Source organism: Cetorhinus maximus, chromosome 1 (assembly GCF_964194155.1).
Source record: "Cetorhinus maximus chromosome 1, sCetMax3.hap1.1, whole genome shotgun sequence".
NCBI classification, from domain to species: Eukaryota; Metazoa; Chordata; class Chondrichthyes; order Lamniformes; family Cetorhinidae; genus Cetorhinus; species Cetorhinus maximus.
In genome coordinates this window covers 4,483,549-4,504,082 of record NC_135879.1, presented here as the reverse complement: position 1 = coordinate 4,504,082, position 20,534 = coordinate 4,483,549, and the positions used below count along the sequence as shown (strand labels likewise).

Here is a 20,534-nt window from a genome sequence, read left to right as displayed (position 1 = left end):
TGGTGTAGTGGTATTGTCACTGGACTAATAATCCACAGATCTAATGCTCTGGGGATGTGGGTTCAAATCTCACCACAGCAGATGGTGGAATTTGAATTCAATAAAAAAAAACCTAGAATTAAAAGTCTAATGACCATTACTGATTGTTGTAAAAACCCATCTGGTTCACTAATGTCCTTTAGGGAAGGAAATCTGTTATCCTTACCTGGTCTGGCCTACAGGTGGCTCTTAAATGCCCTCTGAACAAGGGCAATTAGGGATAGGCAATAAATGCTGGACTAGCCAGTGACACCCACATCCAATGAATAAAAAAAAAAACTAAAGATCTATTCTGGTTGAAAACAATTGCTTTTGTTGACATTAGCACACAACAGATTTACAGATAGAAAAGCTTAGAGTCCTAGTCAGAAGTAAAACTCAAAATGTAGAATGGTGAAACTCATCTGCTCTGAGGACTGAGGGGTTAATAGTTCTTTGACCTCCCCCTTAAACTGGCTACTTCTGATTTATCTCCTCAAACTTCCTGAGCTGATTACTTTTATATAATTTGCACTGATGCAAAAGCAGTTTGCTAGTTTGTATTTGCAGTTTCTTACAGAATTATCTTTAACCTTGACCTTATCTCCACAAAAATACTTAGGAACGTGCTCAAGAACAGGGGGAGGCCATTCAGCCCCTCGAGCCTGTTCCACAATTCAATTATCTTAACTCCTTCTACCCGCCTCGGTTTCATAAGCCCTTACATAATAAAAAATAATCAATTTCAGTTTTGAAACTATCAATTGACCCTCCCCCTGCCGCCCCCAGCCTCAGCAGCTTCCAGTGTCCTTTGTGTGAAGTACTTCCTGACATCACATCTGAATGGGCTAGTTCTAATTTTAAGGTTATTCTTCTTTGTTCTGGGCTCCCCATTAACCAGGGGGAAATAATTTCTCTCCATCAGCCCTATCGCCTCCTTTAATTCCTCTTAAATGCATCAATTACATCACCCCTTGACCTACTATTCTCAAAGGGAATACAAGACAAGATCAGACAACCTGTCCTCGTAATTTAACCTTTTAATTACATCTCAGTTTGCCTTTAACAACCTGAAGCAACGATAATAATCCATGATACCTTTTTCAAGTTTAATAGTCCTGTGTTCCACTCTTCATGGTTAACGCTTTTAACGAAACTCTGTTCTTTCAACAAGCAATCCAAGGTTTCTTGCCCATCCTTTTAGTTTTCCTTAAAACTTTCTTTTATTTGATCGTGGGATGTGAGCATCAGTCGGTATTGAGTCCTCTCTCTGCCCTGATGCTGAGAACTTTGCATCATTTCTGCTGTTGGCACAGTGAGGGCCACCTCACAGTCTTCTCTCCTTATTGCTGCCTTTTCCCCCTGACCCAATGGAATTGTTCCTCGCTAGGTCACCGCCTCCTCCTTCATGTCGTGCTTCTGATGGCATGTTGAACCCGACCCACAGGAAGAAAATTCAAATCTGTTCCCTAAACAAGCTGTTGATGACTTCATTAATAGCCTTCAGTGTCCAGTTACTGTATAAACTTGGGTAAAAGTCAATCTCATGTACAAGTCAAACCTATGAAATTTGGCCTAAAAAAACATTATTTTTCATATGCCTCATTTGAGTCGACTCTAGTCTTTCAGAGGTCAAAGCCCAGAAATTTCAGAACTAAAGTTTAATCCTAGAGATGTTAATGATTCCATTTCAATGAAAATGTATCAATATATCAACATCCTGGGGGTTACCATTGACCAGAAACTGAACTGGACTAGCCGTATAAATACTGTGGCTACAAGAGCAGGTCAGAGGCTAGGAATCCTGGAATGAGTAACTCATCTCCTGACTCCTCAAAGCCTGTCCACCATCTACAAGGCACAAGTCAGGAATGTGAAGGAATACTCTCCACTTGCCTGGATGAGTGCAGCTCCAACAACTGTCAAAAAACTTGACACCGTCCAGGACAAAGCAGCCCATCCACAAACATTCACTCCCTCTACCGCTGATGCACAGTAGCAGCAGTGTGTACCATCTACAAGATGCACTGCAGGAACTCACCAAGCCTCCTTAGACAGCACCTTCCAAACCCATGACTAGTACCATCTAGAAGGACAAGGGCAGCAGAATCATGGGAACACCACCACCTGGATGTTCCCCTCTAAGCCACTCACCATTCTGACTTGGAAATATATTGCCATTCCTTCATTGACTCTGGGTCAAAGCCCTGGAACTCACTCCCTAACAGCACTGTGGCTGTACCTACACCACGTAGCAGGCTACATGGTGTAGGTACAGCCACAGTGCTGTTAGGGAGCGAGTTCAAGAAGGCAGCTCACCACCACCTTCTCAAGGGCAATTAGGGATGGGTAGTAAATGCTGACCGAGCCAGCGAAGCCCACATCCCATGAATGAATAGAAAAAAAAAAATATGTTTTTATATTGCATTGGCTGAAGTGTGTATAACTTGTAATATTATAAAATAAATAAATGTTAGATAATTAATATGAATTCTTTACAGTTGTTTTTTTTTTACTTTATTCCAATGTGACAGTGTTCTTTTGATTTCATTTGGGCTGAAATGAAGCTAACACGTCAGCCCCTCAAAAACATTATCCATGTAAAAGTCAACCCCATGACCTGTGCTTTAAAAAAATTGGTGTGAAAAATTTGACTTTTAGATGAGTAAGAATGCGTGCTGCCGCTTCTGCCTCCCGTTATCACAGACCCAAACCTGAGCACGCCGGTCTCAGGTTGGGGAATCAGCATGCTGTCCCGAGGGACAGGTCTCAGTGACCACCCCCACCTCCCCGAATCCATCCTCTCCAGCAATCCAAATCTCTCCCTCACAGTGCAGCTTTGAGGGAGTGCTGCACTGTCAGGTGAGACATTAAACCAAGGCCTGAGTGCCGTCTCAGCCAGATATAAAAGCTCCCATGGTACTATTTCAAAGAGTAGGGTGTCCTCCCCAATATTTATTCTTCAACCGACGTTATTAAAAACAGATCAGGTCATTATCATATTGTTGTTTGTGGGAGCCTGCTGCATGCACATTGGTTGCTGTGGTTCTTATAACATAACAGTGGCTACACATCAAAAGTACCTCATTGCCTGTAAAATGCTTTGGGACATCTTGAGGTCATGAAAGGTACCACATAATTGCAAGTCTTTCTTTCTTAATACTCAACCCAGATATAAAAGTGAAAGGTCATGTGGTGCTGTAGGATGGAGAAGTGATTTTGAAATCTCTAGAGAATGCTGCTGTCATTCTATGAAGCCAATGTCGATATCTAAACTAAAGTCAAAGAATGTTCGATCACACGAGGACCATGGTGACCAACAGGATTCAAATGTGAATGCTATCTATTACTCAGATATTGTCCCCATGTTTGAAGATTAACTGGCACCTTTTTTTGTTCAGCAATTAAGTTTGAAACAGAAGAGAGTGAGGTGCGTTTAGATTATGCTTTGCAACTTGAATCCTGGTGACTGTACGTTAATTAACACAAGACGTTGCTTGGTTTAATACACAGCTGGTTCCCGAATAGTTAGTTGACTGCTTGTTCACAATAGACTGTGAATTCATCATAATGCTCCCTTTTACTCTTACTTCTGCAGTGGTCTGAAACATATGTGAGGCTGTAACGATGCTATCAGCAGGTCTCCAAGAGGGAAGCCCCAGATATTTGTAAGTTCAAGTTTTTAATATGGGCTAGTTTTTGTAGAATTAAATAGAATTTTGAGCACAGAAACAGACTGGTGTTCATGCTCCACATGAGCCTCCTCCCACGCCTCATCTCACCCTACATATCCTTCCAATCCTTTCTCCCTCATGTGTTTATCCAGGTCCCCTCAAATGCATCTGCTCTAAATTTGCCCCAACAATCCCTACGGTAGTGAGCTTCTCCTGAACTCCCTGTTGGACTGATTTGTCATTGTCTATATTTATGGCCCTTAGTTCTGGTTGTACCCACAAATGGGAACACCTTCTCTGCATCTACCCGATTGAACTATTGCATAATCTTAAAGGCCTCTTTCAGGTCACATCTCAGACTTTGATGCTGAGTAATCCTTAATCTAGTGAGGAGGCTAAAATATTGGGAATTAGGCTGCAACAAGATCTGAACAAGTTCCTGTAGGACAACTATATGTTATGATACATTAAAAATTCAAAATAAATCACCTGTCAGATTCCATTTGGAAATGTATTCTCGAATGGAACTTTGGGAATGGTTGGCATGATAATCACATAAAAATATGGGAAAAAGTGGAATGTTAAGAGGCTGCCCAGTAAACCTGGTCCTTTCAACAATTATATTTAATCCACCTATTTTCTGAACTCAAGCAGGAGGGAAATAATCGCTTTCCAATGCTTTGAATTTTCATCCTTACTCCAAAGGTAATAAAGCAGGAATCTGGGATTTCAACATATACAAATAGTGGTTTAGTAGTACAAAACTTGAGTATTGCTGAAAAAAGAGACATGCTGTCAAAGCTTTTCATCTTGCACTCATCAGGACAGTTTGCAAGAAAACCAATAGTAAAGGGAACAGCAATTTATAGTGCATGAGAAGAGAGTCCTGATTGGTTGGCAAGTGGACTCTGATTGGTAGAGATGATTGGACAACACTTGCTAAATAATCCTGATTGTGCTAAGAATTACACTGAAAATCAATTTAGGATTATCAGTCAGACTCATAGTGTGGCTTGCCAATACATGCTAGAAGTTACACATATTCACACACAAAGCCCTCTTCTTTGTAGACAGAAGGAGCATTTACAATCATTGTGCTATTTTCAACAAAACAAAAGCTTGGGGGAACATCCATTCCCTGGTACATTCCCCATGGCAATGCCTTGACCAATCAGAGTTGGCCTGCCTGATTTGAATTTGAACAAAATCTTGGCAGTTAACTGTTCCCTGGTGCATTCTCCATGGTAATGCCTCTACCAATCAGAGTCCGCTTGCCAACCAATCAGGACTCTCTTCTCATACAGTATAAGTTGTTCTCTTTACAATTGGTATTCTTGCAAACTGTCCTGATGAGTACAAGATGAAAAGCTTCAGCAGCATGTCTCTTTTTCAGCAATTTCAAGGTATCTTCTGGGGTGGCACTGTTCCTTCTAAGTCAAAAGGTAATGGGCTCAAATCCCACCCCAGAGACTTGAGCACATAATTTAAGCTGACGCTCCCAGTGGCGTACTGTACTGCACTGTCAGATGTGACATCTTTCAGATGCGACTTTATCTGGTCATTATTTCATTGCTGTTTGTGGGAGGTTGCTGTGCACAAATTAGCTCCCTATATTAAAACACTGACTACAATTCATTGATGGTCAAGTACTTTTGGGACTTTCTGAGGCTGTGAAAGATTGTTTCAAGAATAAAAATTCCCCCTTTCCTTGCTTTGTTTAACTGTGACTGGTTAGATAGAACAGGTGACTTTTCCATAGTCCCAGCAGAATTAGAGCTAGAGGGTAAATTTACTGTTTGAACACTCCCAGTGACGAGCCCCTCCCTGGGGGAGCACACCTCAGGAGCGCGCCATGATTTTCCATCCATTGAAATAAATGAACGACAAATCATGGACCATTGAATACAATCTTTTGACTGATGCTCCCAAAGGACAATGCTGGGATCCTGTAAGTGGAAAGTTAACCCTTACTGGTGCATCCCTTAGCATTTCGAAAATCCAGCACATCCACCATAATACATCACGCTCAGCCACCATAATTTCAACCCAATCCTGTTAACAGACAGAAAAGCATGGTGACAGGCAGTGTGTCCAAACTCGCAATCCCCATTTCCATCAAGTGTAAAACTTGGTGCTGAGATACACGATTCATTACTGAATATGTTATGCCAAGGTCTCTCTGATATCGGCAGCCTATGTGTTAGTCCTGAACTATGCAACATAACAGCACCCAAGGCGAACATCTGGAGAATGCCTTGAATCCAACCTTTGCCCTATTTCTGGGCATCATTTGAATTCTATTGCAAAGTCACTTCCGATTGGCTTGTTTAGCTTAAATTCAATGAGCCATGTAAAGCCCATGTGCAGAACAATGGGCCATCGTGGCGGGGGTGGGGCTGTAAAACGTGATGAGCCATTCAAAAGTCCATTGATTTCGGCAGGACTGTAAAATCCCGCCGGCATAAAATTCCGACCAATGTGAAGTGTCTTTTGAAAACCTACATAAGTCAGTCACTAATTTGAGTTACCTCCTCAAAGAATTCCAGTGAATTGGTGAGGCTGAATGTGTTGCTTTGGAAATTGGAAAACCCCTCACATGTTCTACAATCTTTAGTTGAGCATTTACAACCCACTGTTTAATGTTGTCACATTGTTCATTGCCACTGATGTTAAACAAGCTACTTGTTTCATTCCTTTTTTGATTATTACAGTCACGTTAGTTGTGCTTACTTGCACATCCCGATTTTAATTACTCCACCATTGGTGGTTGTGCCTTCAGCTTTCTAAGCCCTAAGCAATGGACTTCCCTCCCTAAACCTCTCTGCCTCTCACTCCTTTAAGATGCTCCTTAAAACTTACCTCTTTGATCAAGCTTTTGGTCACTTGCCCTGATATTTTCTTATTTGAATCAGTGTCAAATTTTGTTTCATACTGCTCCAGTGAAGTGCCTTGGGGTGACTTACCATGTTAAAGTTGTTATATAAATGCAAGTCGTTGGTTCTGAGGAAACACAATCTTGAAATTTCCTGATTACGCAGCTGTGAAAGTTTGGCAAATTGTTCAGAGATAAGGCCCTCAACCTGGAAATGTTAACTCCCACTACACATGAGTCCAGGATGACATTATTTTTAAAATTTCAGAATTCCATCATCCACAGTGTCTTGCTTGAAAAGTGATTTATAATAAAGCTTGTTTTTCCATTAGTCCTGAATATACGTCTAGAAATGACCCACTGATGTTAGAAAGCAGACCAGGACACACACCTCTGCTTTCCCTCGGCAATCCTATGCCCAGACCTAGAAATGCCAAGACCTGCAAGATCCCTGCTGACCACTTCCTCCGCACCCGGAACAATCCTCATCCCAAGAGGGTGTACCACATTCAAGGTAACCTGTGCACATGGACACCAGATTCCATAGAGCTGTTCAAAATCCTCAAAGGCTTTCAAGAGAGTAGATAGGGAGAAACTATTCCCACTGTCTGGAGAGTTGGTAACCAGAGGACACAGACTTAGGCGATTGACAAAAGAATCAGAGTGGAGCTGGGGAGAATTTTGCAAAGAGTTGTGATCTAGAACAGGCTGCCTAAAGGCTGGTGGAAACAACTTTCCAAAGGGGACTTGGAAAAATACTCAACCAGGAATATTTTCTCCCCTTTACCTGGAGAGAGCAGGGGCCTTGGGGGTCATTTTTTTTCTCACAGAGCCAACAAAGGCACAGTAGGCCAGAGGCTTCCCTCCTTATGTGCTGTATGATCCTATACATTGGAAATTTGATAGACATGTCCAAAATCAGGAGGGACCTGGGCAGAGTAGATAAGGAGAAACTGTACCCAATGGCGGAAGGGCACAGATTTAAAATGAATGGCAAAAGAACCGGAGGCAACATGAGGAGAATGTGTTTCACTGAGCCGTTAGAATCCGGAATGCACTGTCTTAGAGTGTGGTGGAGGCAGATTCAATTGTGGATTTCTAATGGGAATTGGATAATTATCAGAATAGATAAAGTTTGCAGGACTATGGGGAAAAAGTGGAGGAGTGGGACTAAATGAGTTGCATTTCCAGAAAGGCATGGACATGATGGGTCAAATAGCCTCCTTATTGGCTGTAACCATCCAAGAATCTATGATAACAGAGGCCCCGAGTGCCTGTTAGAAGGATCCTATTCTCAGTGTTATTCCCATTTGAGTCTGCTGATCTACCAAGAATCCTTCATTATTTATAATCTCCGGTCTGGTGATGCCAATCATTAACTATAACTGGAATCTTGTAACCTGAGACTTCAATAAATCAGGTTCAGTCAAGTTCAAGGGGGGAGTGTTCCGAGTTCAAGAGTGCAATGTTTCATGTTCTCTGTCTTTATTAGAACTGAAGGCTGCTCCTAGCCAGCGTGTCATGAGAGAGGGGAGGCGATGGCGTAGTGGTATTGTCGCTGAACTAGTAACCCACAGACCCAGGGTAATGCTCCAGGGGACCTGGGTTTGAATCCTGCCACAGCAGATGGTGGAATTTGAATTCAATAAAAATCTGGAATCTGATCAAATGATGACCCATGAAACCATTATTATAAAAACCCATCTGGTTCATTAATGCCTTTTAGGGAAGGAAATCTGCTACCCTTACCTGGTCTGGTCTACATGTGACACCTGACTGCCCTCTGAACAATAAATGCTGTCTTAGCCAGTGACGCCCACGTCCCATTAATGAAGTTTAAAAAAGTTTAATAGCAAGCCAGGTAGGACCTTTAGTACATGATTGCATTTCAATCCCAACATCCCTTCTCATAATGAACAGAAGACAAATTCACTATCACTATGAGAACAACAGCTGTTCTCATTCATTAACAAACTGTTCATTATTCTAGTCAGTCTCTGCGCATGCATTGCATACACAGTCGTTAAATCGTGCAGGTCTCTTAATGGTATGCGTGCGCATTTTCATTGGCTGTTCGTCTGGTGGATGCCCCCCCTCCAGGGAGTGTCATTACTGTGGCACTTCTTAGGAACATAAGAAATAGGAACTGGAGTAGGCCACTTGGCCCATCGAGCCTGCTCCACCATTCAAACAGATCATGGCTGATCATCAACTTCTATGCCATTTCCCCCCACTATCCCTGATATTATTTTACCAAAGTATCGCTAATATAGGGTATAGTTGAGGCCAATAGCATAGATACATTTTCCAGCTGATCCATTTCCCCAATAGTTCCAAGCCCTTGTAATCCTATTTATCCTCCTCGCTTGGACCCTGGCCCCAGCCAGTTCATCGGAGCCCGTCCCAGTGCTACAGTTCTTTTGTGGCCCCGTACTAGCGCTGGTGTCCCATGAAATGGAACCCCACCATACCACTTCTTCAACCATATGTTCACCTCCCTAATCTATTTATCACTGTGCCAGTTTGCATGTGGCTCAGATTATAACCCTTGAGGTCTGTTCCCTAATTGGTACTCTCCAAACAGACCTTTGGCCTAATCTTCCCTATATTGTTGGTCCCAACATGTTATTGCCGTGGTAACTGTTGTTGTTGTTTCATTTCCATTGTTGGGCACCGGTGGACCTCTGGGGGGTGATGGTTGTTCTGTATTCTGTGCAGCTGGTGAGATCCCATCTTCCTGATCGGCCGCCTGCAGAGAAGGAACAGCTTCTCTAGTTGTGCGTATATGCCTGCGGTTACGCCGGTATATTTGGTCGTTCACTTCCACCGCATATGATCGAGATAACAACTGCTCTATGCATGTGCCAAGCTGTCTTGTGGGCTGACTCCTGTTGAGAGCACTGAAGGTTTGTACCCTGCCTGGCTCTCCAATGCTCAGCTCTGGCAATGGTTTGGCAGTTTTGTCAAAATGAAATGTGGCTTTCTGCCATTTCACCTTGACTTTTTTCACTCACGCCTGTTACTACTCCTGGCATCAGTAGCTTTTTTGCTATTGGAAGAGTAGTTTGTGTGCATGTGACATTAGTCTTTGGACTGGACTACTTTCCATGTTTTCAGTCAGTGTGTTTCTCCACTCGAGGATTGCCTTGTGTGCTAGATTTGCTCGATTTCTTGATGATTCCTTTGGCGATTGTTACTGCCGCCCAAGCCTTTCCATTAGACATGGGATAGTGTGGAGATGATGTATAGTGTTGAATTTCCCAATCCTTCATGAAGCAGTCCAAAAAATAGTATAAGATAATCGCTAAGAAATCCAATAGGGAATTCAGAAGAAATTTCTTTACCCAGAGAGTGGCGAGAATGTGGAACTCACTAATATAGGGTATAGTTGAGGCCAATAGCATGGATCCATTTAAAGGGAATCTGGATAAACACATGGGAGAAAGGAATTGAAGGATATGCTGATAGAGTGAGATGAAGAGGAGTGTGAGGAGGCTTGTGTAGAGCGTAAATGCTGGCACAGATCAGTGGGGCCCAATGGTCTGTTCTGTGCTCTAGTTCTGCGTGGAGGTGTTTAGTCACAATAGTCCACTATTATGAGGGGTAGGGCAGGCTTGATGGACCAGATCTAGCCTCTGTCTTAGTGTTACAGTAGATACCTCAGCCAGACTATTATGCCACATAAAATGTAAGCCTGAGATCTACTCAGATGGCTCCACTGACTGTGTTGCAGGTCTGAATAACCAAATTATCTGTAAGGTGGATGATTATCGTGCCTGCAACAAAGAACCGACTAAACCACCAACACCAAAACAAGAGTTCGTCAAACCACCACGGCCAACCACTGCAAATTTTCCCATAACCGCTCCTTATCTAGCACATATCATCACAGGATTACCACAACCCCTATGTAAAGAAGAAGCCCCACCAGACATCGGCTTGTTACGTGAGTATTAATGGATATATAGACATGAGTGTATTTCCAGTCTGATTTAAGAAGTGGAAAGAATGTTTAGGGATGAGCAGGGTCTTCATTGCACAGAATGTGGGAGGGAGAAAAGCTCTTCCAGTTGACTAGTTCAGTGACGCAGATCCCCATAGTCCAAGCTGACGACTTATCATGACTTCTTCCCAGCTTAAATCCACGGAATCATGAAATTTTAACAGTACCCCTGATGGGAAAGCCTTGGACAACGGGACATCACCCCAAAATCAGAGAGAGGCTATTTAGGAGAGAAGTTTGGAAAAATATCTTCAAGTAAAGGGTAGTATGGTGGAGTGTGGAACTCTCACCCACAAAACGCAGGTGTCAACCAATCAGTTAAAATCTGAAATTGATAGTGTTTTTACTAGCCAAGGGTATTACAAGGTAGAGAATCAAGATGAGAAGATGGAGATTGGATGTTGTTCAGCCATGATCCCTATGAATGGCAGAACAGGCTCAAGGGGCTGAATGGCCTTCTGCTGTTCCTACGAAAAGAAGCCTTGTCAACTGTACCTGTACTGGCTCTCTCTGCAAAAGTATTTTTTCCCTCAATCCCATTCCCTTAAATGTGCCTAACTCCTTCATGCTAGAAATCAAGCAGTAGCTTAAGGGTGTGGTTCAACTCTTCACCAGCTGAGCTACGATAGCACGCTGATTCTAGTTGGCTCAATAATTGTCTTAATTGTATTGTATTTTCTTGTATTTTCCATTGACCTGAGTATCATAATGGACCAAAAGATCTATTTGTCTTCCTGCATTTCATTCTCTGTTAAAAAGGGAAGGCTGAGGGGTGACCTGATAGAGAGCTTTAAAATGATGAAGGAGTTTGTTAGGAGTTACATAGGGAAGATGTTTATGTCTGTGAAGCTGCAAAAAAAAAACAGGGGCAATTAACCCAAGATAGTTGCTAATAAATCCAATTGGGAATTTAGGAGAAACTTCTTCACCCAGAGAGTGGTGACAACATGGAACTCACTACCATAAGAAGTAGTTGAGGTGAATAGCATAGATGCATTTAAGAGGAAACCGGATAAACACATGAAGAAGAAAGGAATAGAAGAATATGTTGGGTGGGTGAGATGAAGTTGGGATAGAAGGAGGTTCATGTGGAGCATGAACACTGGCATGGCCCTGATGGGCTGATAAAGAATAATAAAGATTAGGAAAATGTTATAAAACATGTCCCCTCGTGTGACTCTGTCACCTCAGCAGGGACATGTTATTAGCGAAATCTGAAAAGTTTCATTTCATTTTTATTTGATGTTGGAAACCTCGCCCGCCCGCGAATGAGATTTCCAAAAAAAATGCACTGGCCGCTTGGTCTTTTCGTGTGCCTGCCAACCGTAAGGTTGGACAGGCAGTGAAACATTCTATATAATTGATCCTTCAATGGCCTTAACAGGCCTTTTAACTGTCGGCAGGCATGCTGCCGAGTCCGGTGCTGACCGAAATATCTCCTGACATCAATGCACGTCATTTTACGCTCGAGCGGGTCAGGCGCATGCCCATCCATCGAGGTAAAAACTTTACCCTATGTAAACACTAACCCTCCACTACTTACAAAGATGAATGTCTTAGAATCTGGGCAAGGAGGACATGACACATTGCACTAGGCAAGAAGTGATTGAGAAGCCAGATGTAGAGTTGATGATGGAGGCTTTGAGGTGGTGAAGGCAGGGGAAAATAGCAACTCAGTGGAGTGGTTTTGGAAAGACTTCTAGAGGCTCGGGATAGTGACCAACTGATCAGCTTCTGACTGGGTAGCTGGGGATGAAAGTCATTTATTTATTGTGCCAGGTGGCAAACATTCTCATTAGTCAGAGAATTTGAGTGTGGAGGTATTACTTTAGTAAAGTTTTGTGTTTGTTTTTAAATATTCTTGGGATATGGATGTAACTGACAAGGCCAGTGTTTATTTCCCATCCCTAGTTACCCTCAAGAAAGTGGTGGTGAGCCGCCTTCTTGAACCACTGCAGTCCGTGTGGTGCTGTTCAAGACAGAGTTCCAAGATTTTGACCCAGCAACAGTGAAGGAACGGCGATATATGTCCAAGTCAGGGTGGCGTGTGGTTTGGAGGGGAACTTGCAGGTGTTGGTGTTCCCATGCATCTGCTGCCCTTGCCCTTCTAGGTAGTAGAGGTCGCTGGTTTGGAAGGTGCTGTTGAAGGAGCTTTGGCAAGTTACTGCAGTGCATCCTGTATATGATAGACAGTGCTGTCACTGTGCACTGGTGGTGGAGGGAGTGAATGTTTAAGGTGGTGGATGGCATGCCAAACAAATGGGCTGCTTTGTCCTGGATGGTGTCAAGTTTCTTGGTCTGTTCTTGGAGCTGTACTCATCAAGGCAAGAGGAGAATATTCCACCACACTCCTGACTTGTGCCTTGTGGATGATAGAGAGGTGTTGGGTGCTTTGATGTGAGTCATATACTATAGCAGCGTCTGACCTGCTCTTATAACCACAGTATTTATATGGCTAGTCCAGTTCTGTTTCTGGTCAATGGTAATGCCCAGCATGATGATAGTAGGGGATTCAGTGATGATAATGCCGTTGAATGTCAAAAGGAGATGGTTAGATTCTCTCTTGTTGGAAATATTCATTGCCTGGCACTTGTGTGGCACGAATGTTACTTGTCACTTATCAGCCCAAGCCTGGGTGGTGTCCAGATCTTGCTGCATATGGGCACTGACTGGTTCAGTATCTGAGGAGCTCTGAAGAAGAGTCTTACGGACTTGAAATGTTAGCTGTTTCTCTCTCCACAGATGCTGCCAGACTTGCTGAGCTTTTCCAGCACTTTCTGTTTTTATTTCAGTATCTGAGGAGTTGCAAATGATACTGAACACTGTGTAACCATCAGCAAACATTTCCACTTCTAATCTTAAGATGGAAAGAAAGTCATTGGTGAAGCAACGGAACATACTTGGGCCTAGAGGCCTAGGGCGCTACTCCTAGGAACTCCTGCAGTGATGTCCTGGAGTTGAGATGATTGGCCTCCAACAAACACAATTATCTTCCTTTGTGCTAGGTGTGACTCGAACCAGTGGGGATTTTTCCCATTTACTTCCGTTTTATTCATCTTTGATGCCGCACTGGGTCAAATGATACCTTGATGTCAAGGGCAGTCGCTCACACCACTTCCGAAAATCAGCTCTTTTGTCGATGTTTGGACCAAGGCTGTAATGAGTCCTAAAGCTGAGTGGCCCTGGTGGAACCCAAACTGGGCATCGATGAGCAGGTTAATGGTAAAGAAGTGCTGTTTGGTAGGGCTGCTATCAGCTCCACTTTACTGGCGATTGTGTGTAGGCTGATCGGCTGACCATTGCTTTGCTGGGATTTAATCTGCTCTTTACGGGTGGGCTGTAACTGGGCAACTTTCTGCCTTGTTCCTCTTGCTGCCTTTGTCAGAAAAAATTTTAAACATGTTGCTTTTGTCAGAGTTAGAAAACTGCTTTCGAATCCATGCTCATCACTCTGAGAATAAGGAGTTTTTTCTAATTTTGTAAAGTTAATTTTTTAATCACTGGGGTACTATTAACTGAACTTTTACACGATGGAATCTAATTGTAAAATGGAGCTTTTAAGCATGGATTTAAAAGGGAGAGGGGAAGTGTTTCGGCCGGGATGTGAGGAGTGCGCGAATTATCCAGCCCCAATACTCCACAGGCCTTACCATAAATTTAAATGTTTAATTTTCTCACCAAAATGGCCAGTTGTGTACCTACACTTCTAGTACCCAGAAGAAAAGAGAGTCTGACCAGGCTTCTTTCGAAAGCTGAGGATGATTAATTTATTTTAAAACAAAATTTCTTTTCACAAGTTGCAAGTACCGATTAACACACAATTGTAATTGGGAAATATAACTATCTATCTCTTCCGAAAGAATTCCCTCAGCACACAGACACACACACAGACACGCGTACGTACGTATACAAACAAAGGACAAACAGATAGAGCCTCTCTGCAGAGATGGGCTTTGGAGGATAGGCGTTATAAATTAAAGGATAAAGTCCACAGGGTCTTGACGCTGTCGATCTGGAGTTCCCTCGTGTGAAGACTGGCCCTGGTGAATGTTTGGAAGTTCTCACCAACTAATCCAGCTTTGCAGGTCCAAATGCAGACTAGTTACACTCAGATGAGGGTTCTCTGGCTGCAGGTTGATAGCCACATACAATTTTAGGCTGGGTAGAGAGAGGGAGTCAGTCAAGGTAGCCTCCCCTCCTCAGCTTGTTCTCCAACAAGACTGCCTTCCAAACAAGCAGGTTCACAACTTAAGTTTTTTTCTCTCTCCCATGTGATTGCCTTTTTGTCTCCCAGCTTTTCATTAATTAAAGCGCTTTGTAGTTCAACACAAACAAACAACTCCTTCTCAAGTGCCATATAGGTCAGGTGATTTCTTGGAAGAGGCCTGCTTGTTGACAGTTGAATTTATGACCTTCTTTTAAAAAAAAATCCCAGTTTAGCATCCAGATCGTGCCATGTCCTTCCATTTGTAAAAGAAAACTTCAGTCTTGACAGATCTGATTCTAACAGAAGCAATTCAGATGTCCAAGGATCCAAAACAGCAAGAAATCAGAAAAGAAACCAATAATACTAAAGTTACTGCAAAGTAAATTGCCTGGTTTAACTCGGGTTTTGTTTCAATGAGTGAAATGTTGTAGGTCAGGAAAGTGTCCAGCTCTAGGCTGAATATAATTTAAGTGCAGATTGGTCCAAACTAATTCCTTTCTTGGAGACCAGTGGAGACCATGACTACCTTTGCTGTTTCATGCAGATTCCCAAGCTTGGCGAGAGGAACTGAGGGACCTAACGGCAAGGATGCAATTCCCTCCAGAACTGACAGAAGCAAAAGAGGTGATGGATACCCGCCTGTTTGACATCAGTCTGTAGAATCTAAACCCGGTTAAAATCTAAGGGTGGAATTTTCCCTGCTTCATGGGGGGGGGGGGGGGGGGGGTGGGGGGATGGGTGGGGGTGGGGGGGGGTGGAAATTCTGTTTGAAGCGCATTGGGTCCAATGTGTTCCTGCCTCCAGATTTTCCCTGTGGCATCCGTGGTGGGTAACTGATTGAGGTATTTGAAAGGACAATTAGGCCTTAATTGCGCACAGCACTGCAATTTGACAGGCGGCGCATGTGCAGTGTCAGAAGTCCAGCAGCGCCTTGAAGGTCATGGGGTCATTGGAACTTGCTGTCCATGCCACGATCACAAAACCACGAGGCTGAAATGGTACAGCCATGTCAAAGCAATCTTGTGGATGGGGTTTCCCCCTCCACACCCATGGCTCTAACAGGTCTACACTTTCATTGAGGTGCCCGTGAGTTTCCACACTGCTTCAGCAGCGCCCACCACTCCCAGTGGGGATGCTGGCGCCCCTATTGGTCACCTTGTGTCCATGTCCTGCTAGCCGTTCTTGGTTGAACAGAAAACACGAAGGCTGCCTGTTAATCACCCGCCCACCCCCTGTAAGATCGTGACAGAGGATATACTTCCCACATGAGTGGGGTCGGAACCTGAAAATTTTTTAAAGTGGAGAAGGTTCTGCCCTAAAGCCTCCGTAAATCCACACAAAATAACATATCAGTCTTTACAACATGGCAGTTATATTCTAGATTCGCTATCCTAAATCACGAAGGAACATAGGACTTAGGAGCAGGAGTTGGCCCTTCGAGCCTGCTCCACCATTCGATAAGATCTGATTTGTGGCCTCAACTCCACATTCCTGTCTGCCCCTCCCATAACCCTTGACTCAGTTGCCTATCAAAAATCTAACTCAGCTTTGAATCTATTCAATGACCCGGCCTCCACTGCTCTCTGGGGCAGAGAATTCCACTGAGACCCTCTAAGAGAAAAATAAATTCCCCAAATCTCGTCTCAAAAGGGAGACCCCTTATTTTTAAAATGTGTCCCCTAGTTCTAGTCCTCCCAACAAGATGAAAGGTCCTCCCGGTATCCGCCCTATCGAGTCCCCTCAGGATCTTCAGTGATTAGAGCCCCAGGATTTACTGGCTCCGTCATGGTGGGACCCGCTGCCGGAGTTTTGGTGGGACCCGCCGCCGGAGATTCGGTGGGACCGGATGATCTCGGCAGTGGGCAGGGCCAGAAAATCCCACCATACACTTCGAAAGATGCCCTTCATTTGCTTTGGGACATCCTGAGGTTGTGAAAGATGCTGTAGACATTTCAAGCCATGCATACGAACATACGAATTAGGAGCAAGGAGCAGGCCAAGGATTAGGCTAAGTCTTTCTTTTCCTTCCATTAGTTGGGAAAGATTTGTAACCCTTATGAAGTGTAATATTTCCCAAATTTGTATGTTACTTGTTCAGTGTGAGATCCTGTTGTGGATTTGCCCAAAAGCATCAAGAATTCATGCTGGAGGCGCAATGAAAACTGTCGGGATGTTGAAAATCTGAAATGAATCATAGGAATTTCTGGAAATGTAAAGCAGGCTGATCTGTAAGAGCGAAATCGTTTCCTAGTTTGTATCTAACTGTGCTATACCCACCCCTGGAACATTGATGCTGACATGGGTTGGGGAGGGATTCCTTCTATCAATAATCTCACAAGAAGAAAGAATTGGCAAGAATATAAAATAGATTCTTCATGACATCAGTCATTTTGAAACAATATTGGGAGGAGGAATTTCACCCTATGATGTCAGACAGGGGTTCCTGTCAGGAATGTCCTGGAGTCTCCAATCAACTGTTACAGGCATAGATCCGGAGAAAAGTCATCAGATTAAGCTCTTTTTAAACAAAATTCTTTGAACACCCCTATTTATTAGTTAAGAAAGAACATTGGAGATGGGACAAAGGACTGTTTGACTGAAGTTGAGAATCGTTAATCAGATAACCAAGAGCCTCCTCACTCTGATTGGGTATGGGAAGGGAGGGTGGATGTGTCAGGTGACCAACAGTGGGGGCCGAGCAGTGGGAGGCAGGAGATCATGTGATGAAACCTCCAGGAATACCTCCAACCAGAGTTGGCAACCGTGTTCCATTCCCGCTTAGTTTGAGGAATGGAAATAAGTTTGACTTCCCAAAATGTGCCTTTAGAAAAAAAAGACAAATTATTATTTTATACTTTACGCGCCGGTTTCTAGTTCCATGTTATAATTCACGTGGTTGAATTGTTTGAAAATCGTGGCGATTCTGAGGAAATGGAATTGTCACTGGCTGTTCTTCCCAATTGTCCAATAAATATGTTCAGTGTCAAAAGGTGAAAATAATAATTGTTCATTCAATGGAAGCCAAACTAAAATATACACTTTGTAGGCATTCCAATACTCCACATGGGGTGTGACAAAGACTCTGTCATGATATCAAAATGATAACAGGACCTAAAGGGTTAAATAAGGTACGAGCTGCATTAACTTGGGTTGTATACCCATGAGTTTAGAAAGTTGAGGGGTGACCTCACTGAGGTGTTGATGGTGCTAAGTGGTAAATGCAGGTAAGCCATTTCCTCTGTTAGGAAATGAAGGGGCTTAACCTTAAAATTAAAGTTAAATGGTTCAATGAAATCAGGGAGCATATTGCCACACGAGTGGAAAAGTGGAATTCTGTCCCCCAGAAGTGACACAGGGCTAAATTCGACAGATTTTTCTCAGCAAAGGGTGTCAAGAAAACACATTTGCATTCCCTGGGGTGATTTGTTTAAACTTGTCAAGATATTAAGGGGAGTAGATAGAGAGAAACTATTTCCCCTGATTGGGACGTCTAGAACTAGGGAACATAGTCTAAAAATTCGAGTCAGACATTTCAGGAGCAAAGTTAAGAAACACACCTGTATACAAAAGGCTGCATTTTACGGGAGGGGTGGGGGGGCAGACAGCTTGCCCTGCCCACCTCCCCCCGCCCCCTCCCCCCACCGAAGGAAAATTGGCGGGAAGCCGATTCACTCCTTGTAAGCCCACCCTGCAGCCACAAGGCACTGAGGGATGGTTACATCGGCCAACGTGAGGCTTCTGCCTCTCACTGGATTGGCCGGCAGCTCCCGCAGTCTTGGCAGTGGCGAGAGATCAGTAGTGGGCGCTGCCGGGACTGCAACCAGTCCCAAGAAGAAGGCCCATTTGTTCCCAGAGTGAGGTAAGTCCGGAGTATTGGGTGGGAAGAGTTTGGCCAGCTTAGGGAGGGGGGGTGAGGAAGGTGAGGTGCTGGGTTTTGGAGAGCAGATGGGTATGAAGGAAGAAAGGGTACTATCTTTAGATAGTGTGCCCCCGATGCGCAAAGGGTATCCCTCGAAGATAGCAGAAGATTGGCTTGTTAACAATCAATGGCTTCCTATGCTTTTATGTTGCTAATATGCATCAAAGGTCAGCCACGACCTAATTGAGTGCCACGAAATCTGAAGGGTTGGATCGATCTGTTAGTGCTCCTAATCATAGCACAAAAGAGATCATTAATAATTAGGCAGGACTATCAATTTGGAGTTTTTCCCATCCAGAAGACAGGAAGGAAAATATATATATCTACGTCAACCAGACTACTCTATAAAATTATTATTTTATTATTTTTTAAATGGACAAAGGGTTTTCCCTGACTAGCTATGTCTCATACCAGAGGAATTTCTAATCTTCAGAAACCAGCAGGGACCTCATTATCTTTAAAGAGGTGCTAATGCTGTCTGTGCTGCTGACAGTCAAATTCTAAAGAAATACACCAAACCCCTTTTACATACCTAAGGCAGACTTATGGCCACCAGAGACGGGATACACGCAAAGGACTGAAGGGACCCTGACTCCTCTATTAAACACCTCAAGATTCCAGAGCTGGGAAAATACATCCTCTGTCCAACACCCAGGAGAAGAAGTGGGAGGTAAGTCACATGACCTTCCCCAAGCTGCTAGAACCTGTAATATTGCCGTGTGGGAACTGAACCCAGGCAGTCTACCATTTTATCATCCAACAGGTAGCAGCAGAAAGAGTTCTGTCCAGGTGAAGTGTCTGGTTCTCATCCACACTGTGAACTGGAACATTGTATCCATTGTAACTTCTGTATCTGTGCCTTCAAGACTAATTCGTCTCTACGTGCCTTCCCCATCATGGAAGTCTTTGCTTCTGGAAAGTCGGTTCACCCTGCAACAGTTTCAGCCTGCTAACCTCTGAAGGAATGCACCACTGGACTTTTGATTCTGGACTCTGGACTCACCTGAAACCATAACTCTTATTTTTATTGCAGTCTTGCCCTGTATCCCTTTCTTCCCCTTATCCCCCGTTTATTATGTGAGTGCAAAAAGGGGCGGACATTGCAAGACCCCTTTCCTGCGTTTTGTGTGTGCGCAAAATAAACCAACCCTCTTATTTTTACCTCATCTCGAGTTTGCCCTGGGGTTATTAATAGAGGATTGGATCACTCCAAAACTGAAGGGTTGGGGAAAACACGCCAACACTTATAAAGGGGGAAATCAGAAATCACAAAACACCTTTCTCTTTATGGACGGGTAGTGAGGGGAGAAATCAAGGCTTTTTAAACTAATCCCCCTCCGGTCGGTAACAGGAATGGGGGAACTCAAGTCCGGGCAAACCAATTTGAATTTGACCAGAGTCCAAGTTAAGAGATGAGCCAAATTAGGGATAAAAGAAACCAATTGGAAGACAAAGAGTGAAAATTTGGTGGCTGGAAATGATTTTAATACAAGTAACTTAACACAGCAAATTCCTTACCCTAACACTAAGAAAACGTTAACTATGTTCCTCTCCGCAGATGCTGTCAGACCTGCTGAGTTTTTCCAGGTATTTTTGTTTTTGTTTTGGATTTCCAGCATCCGCAGTTTTTTTGCTTTTAACTAAGAAAATGGCAACGTTTGATGCTCAAATGTTTGTTCACCAAGAGAATTGAAATGAGGAATCTTTGGCAGCCCTTAGCGCAGATCAATTGGAAGCTGTAGCTAGGGAGAGACAGTTCAAATTGCCCAGAAAACCAAAAGAAACGGACTAACCCTGATGTTGGTAGAACATCTGGATCTGAGGTCACCAGTTCAGCAGTC

General features: G+C 43.5%; 1 protein-coding gene across 1 annotated transcript in view; it reads left to right on the top strand.

The window, feature by feature from the left end:
- The window catches only part of LOC144697261 (protein TBATA-like), a 44,734-nt gene that overhangs the window by 5,964 nt on the left and 18,236 nt on the right, over positions 1-20,534 (top strand). The window contains exons 2-5 of the mRNA XM_078569234.1: positions 3,617-3,686; positions 6,897-7,078; positions 10,298-10,510; positions 15,319-15,398. Coding sequence (XP_078425360.1) covers positions 3,646-3,686; positions 6,897-7,078; positions 10,298-10,510; positions 15,319-15,398 — 516 coding nt within the window. The 5' untranslated portion in view covers positions 3,617-3,645. The remainder of the gene's footprint in view (positions 1-3,616; positions 3,687-6,896; positions 7,079-10,297; positions 10,511-15,318; positions 15,399-20,534) is intronic.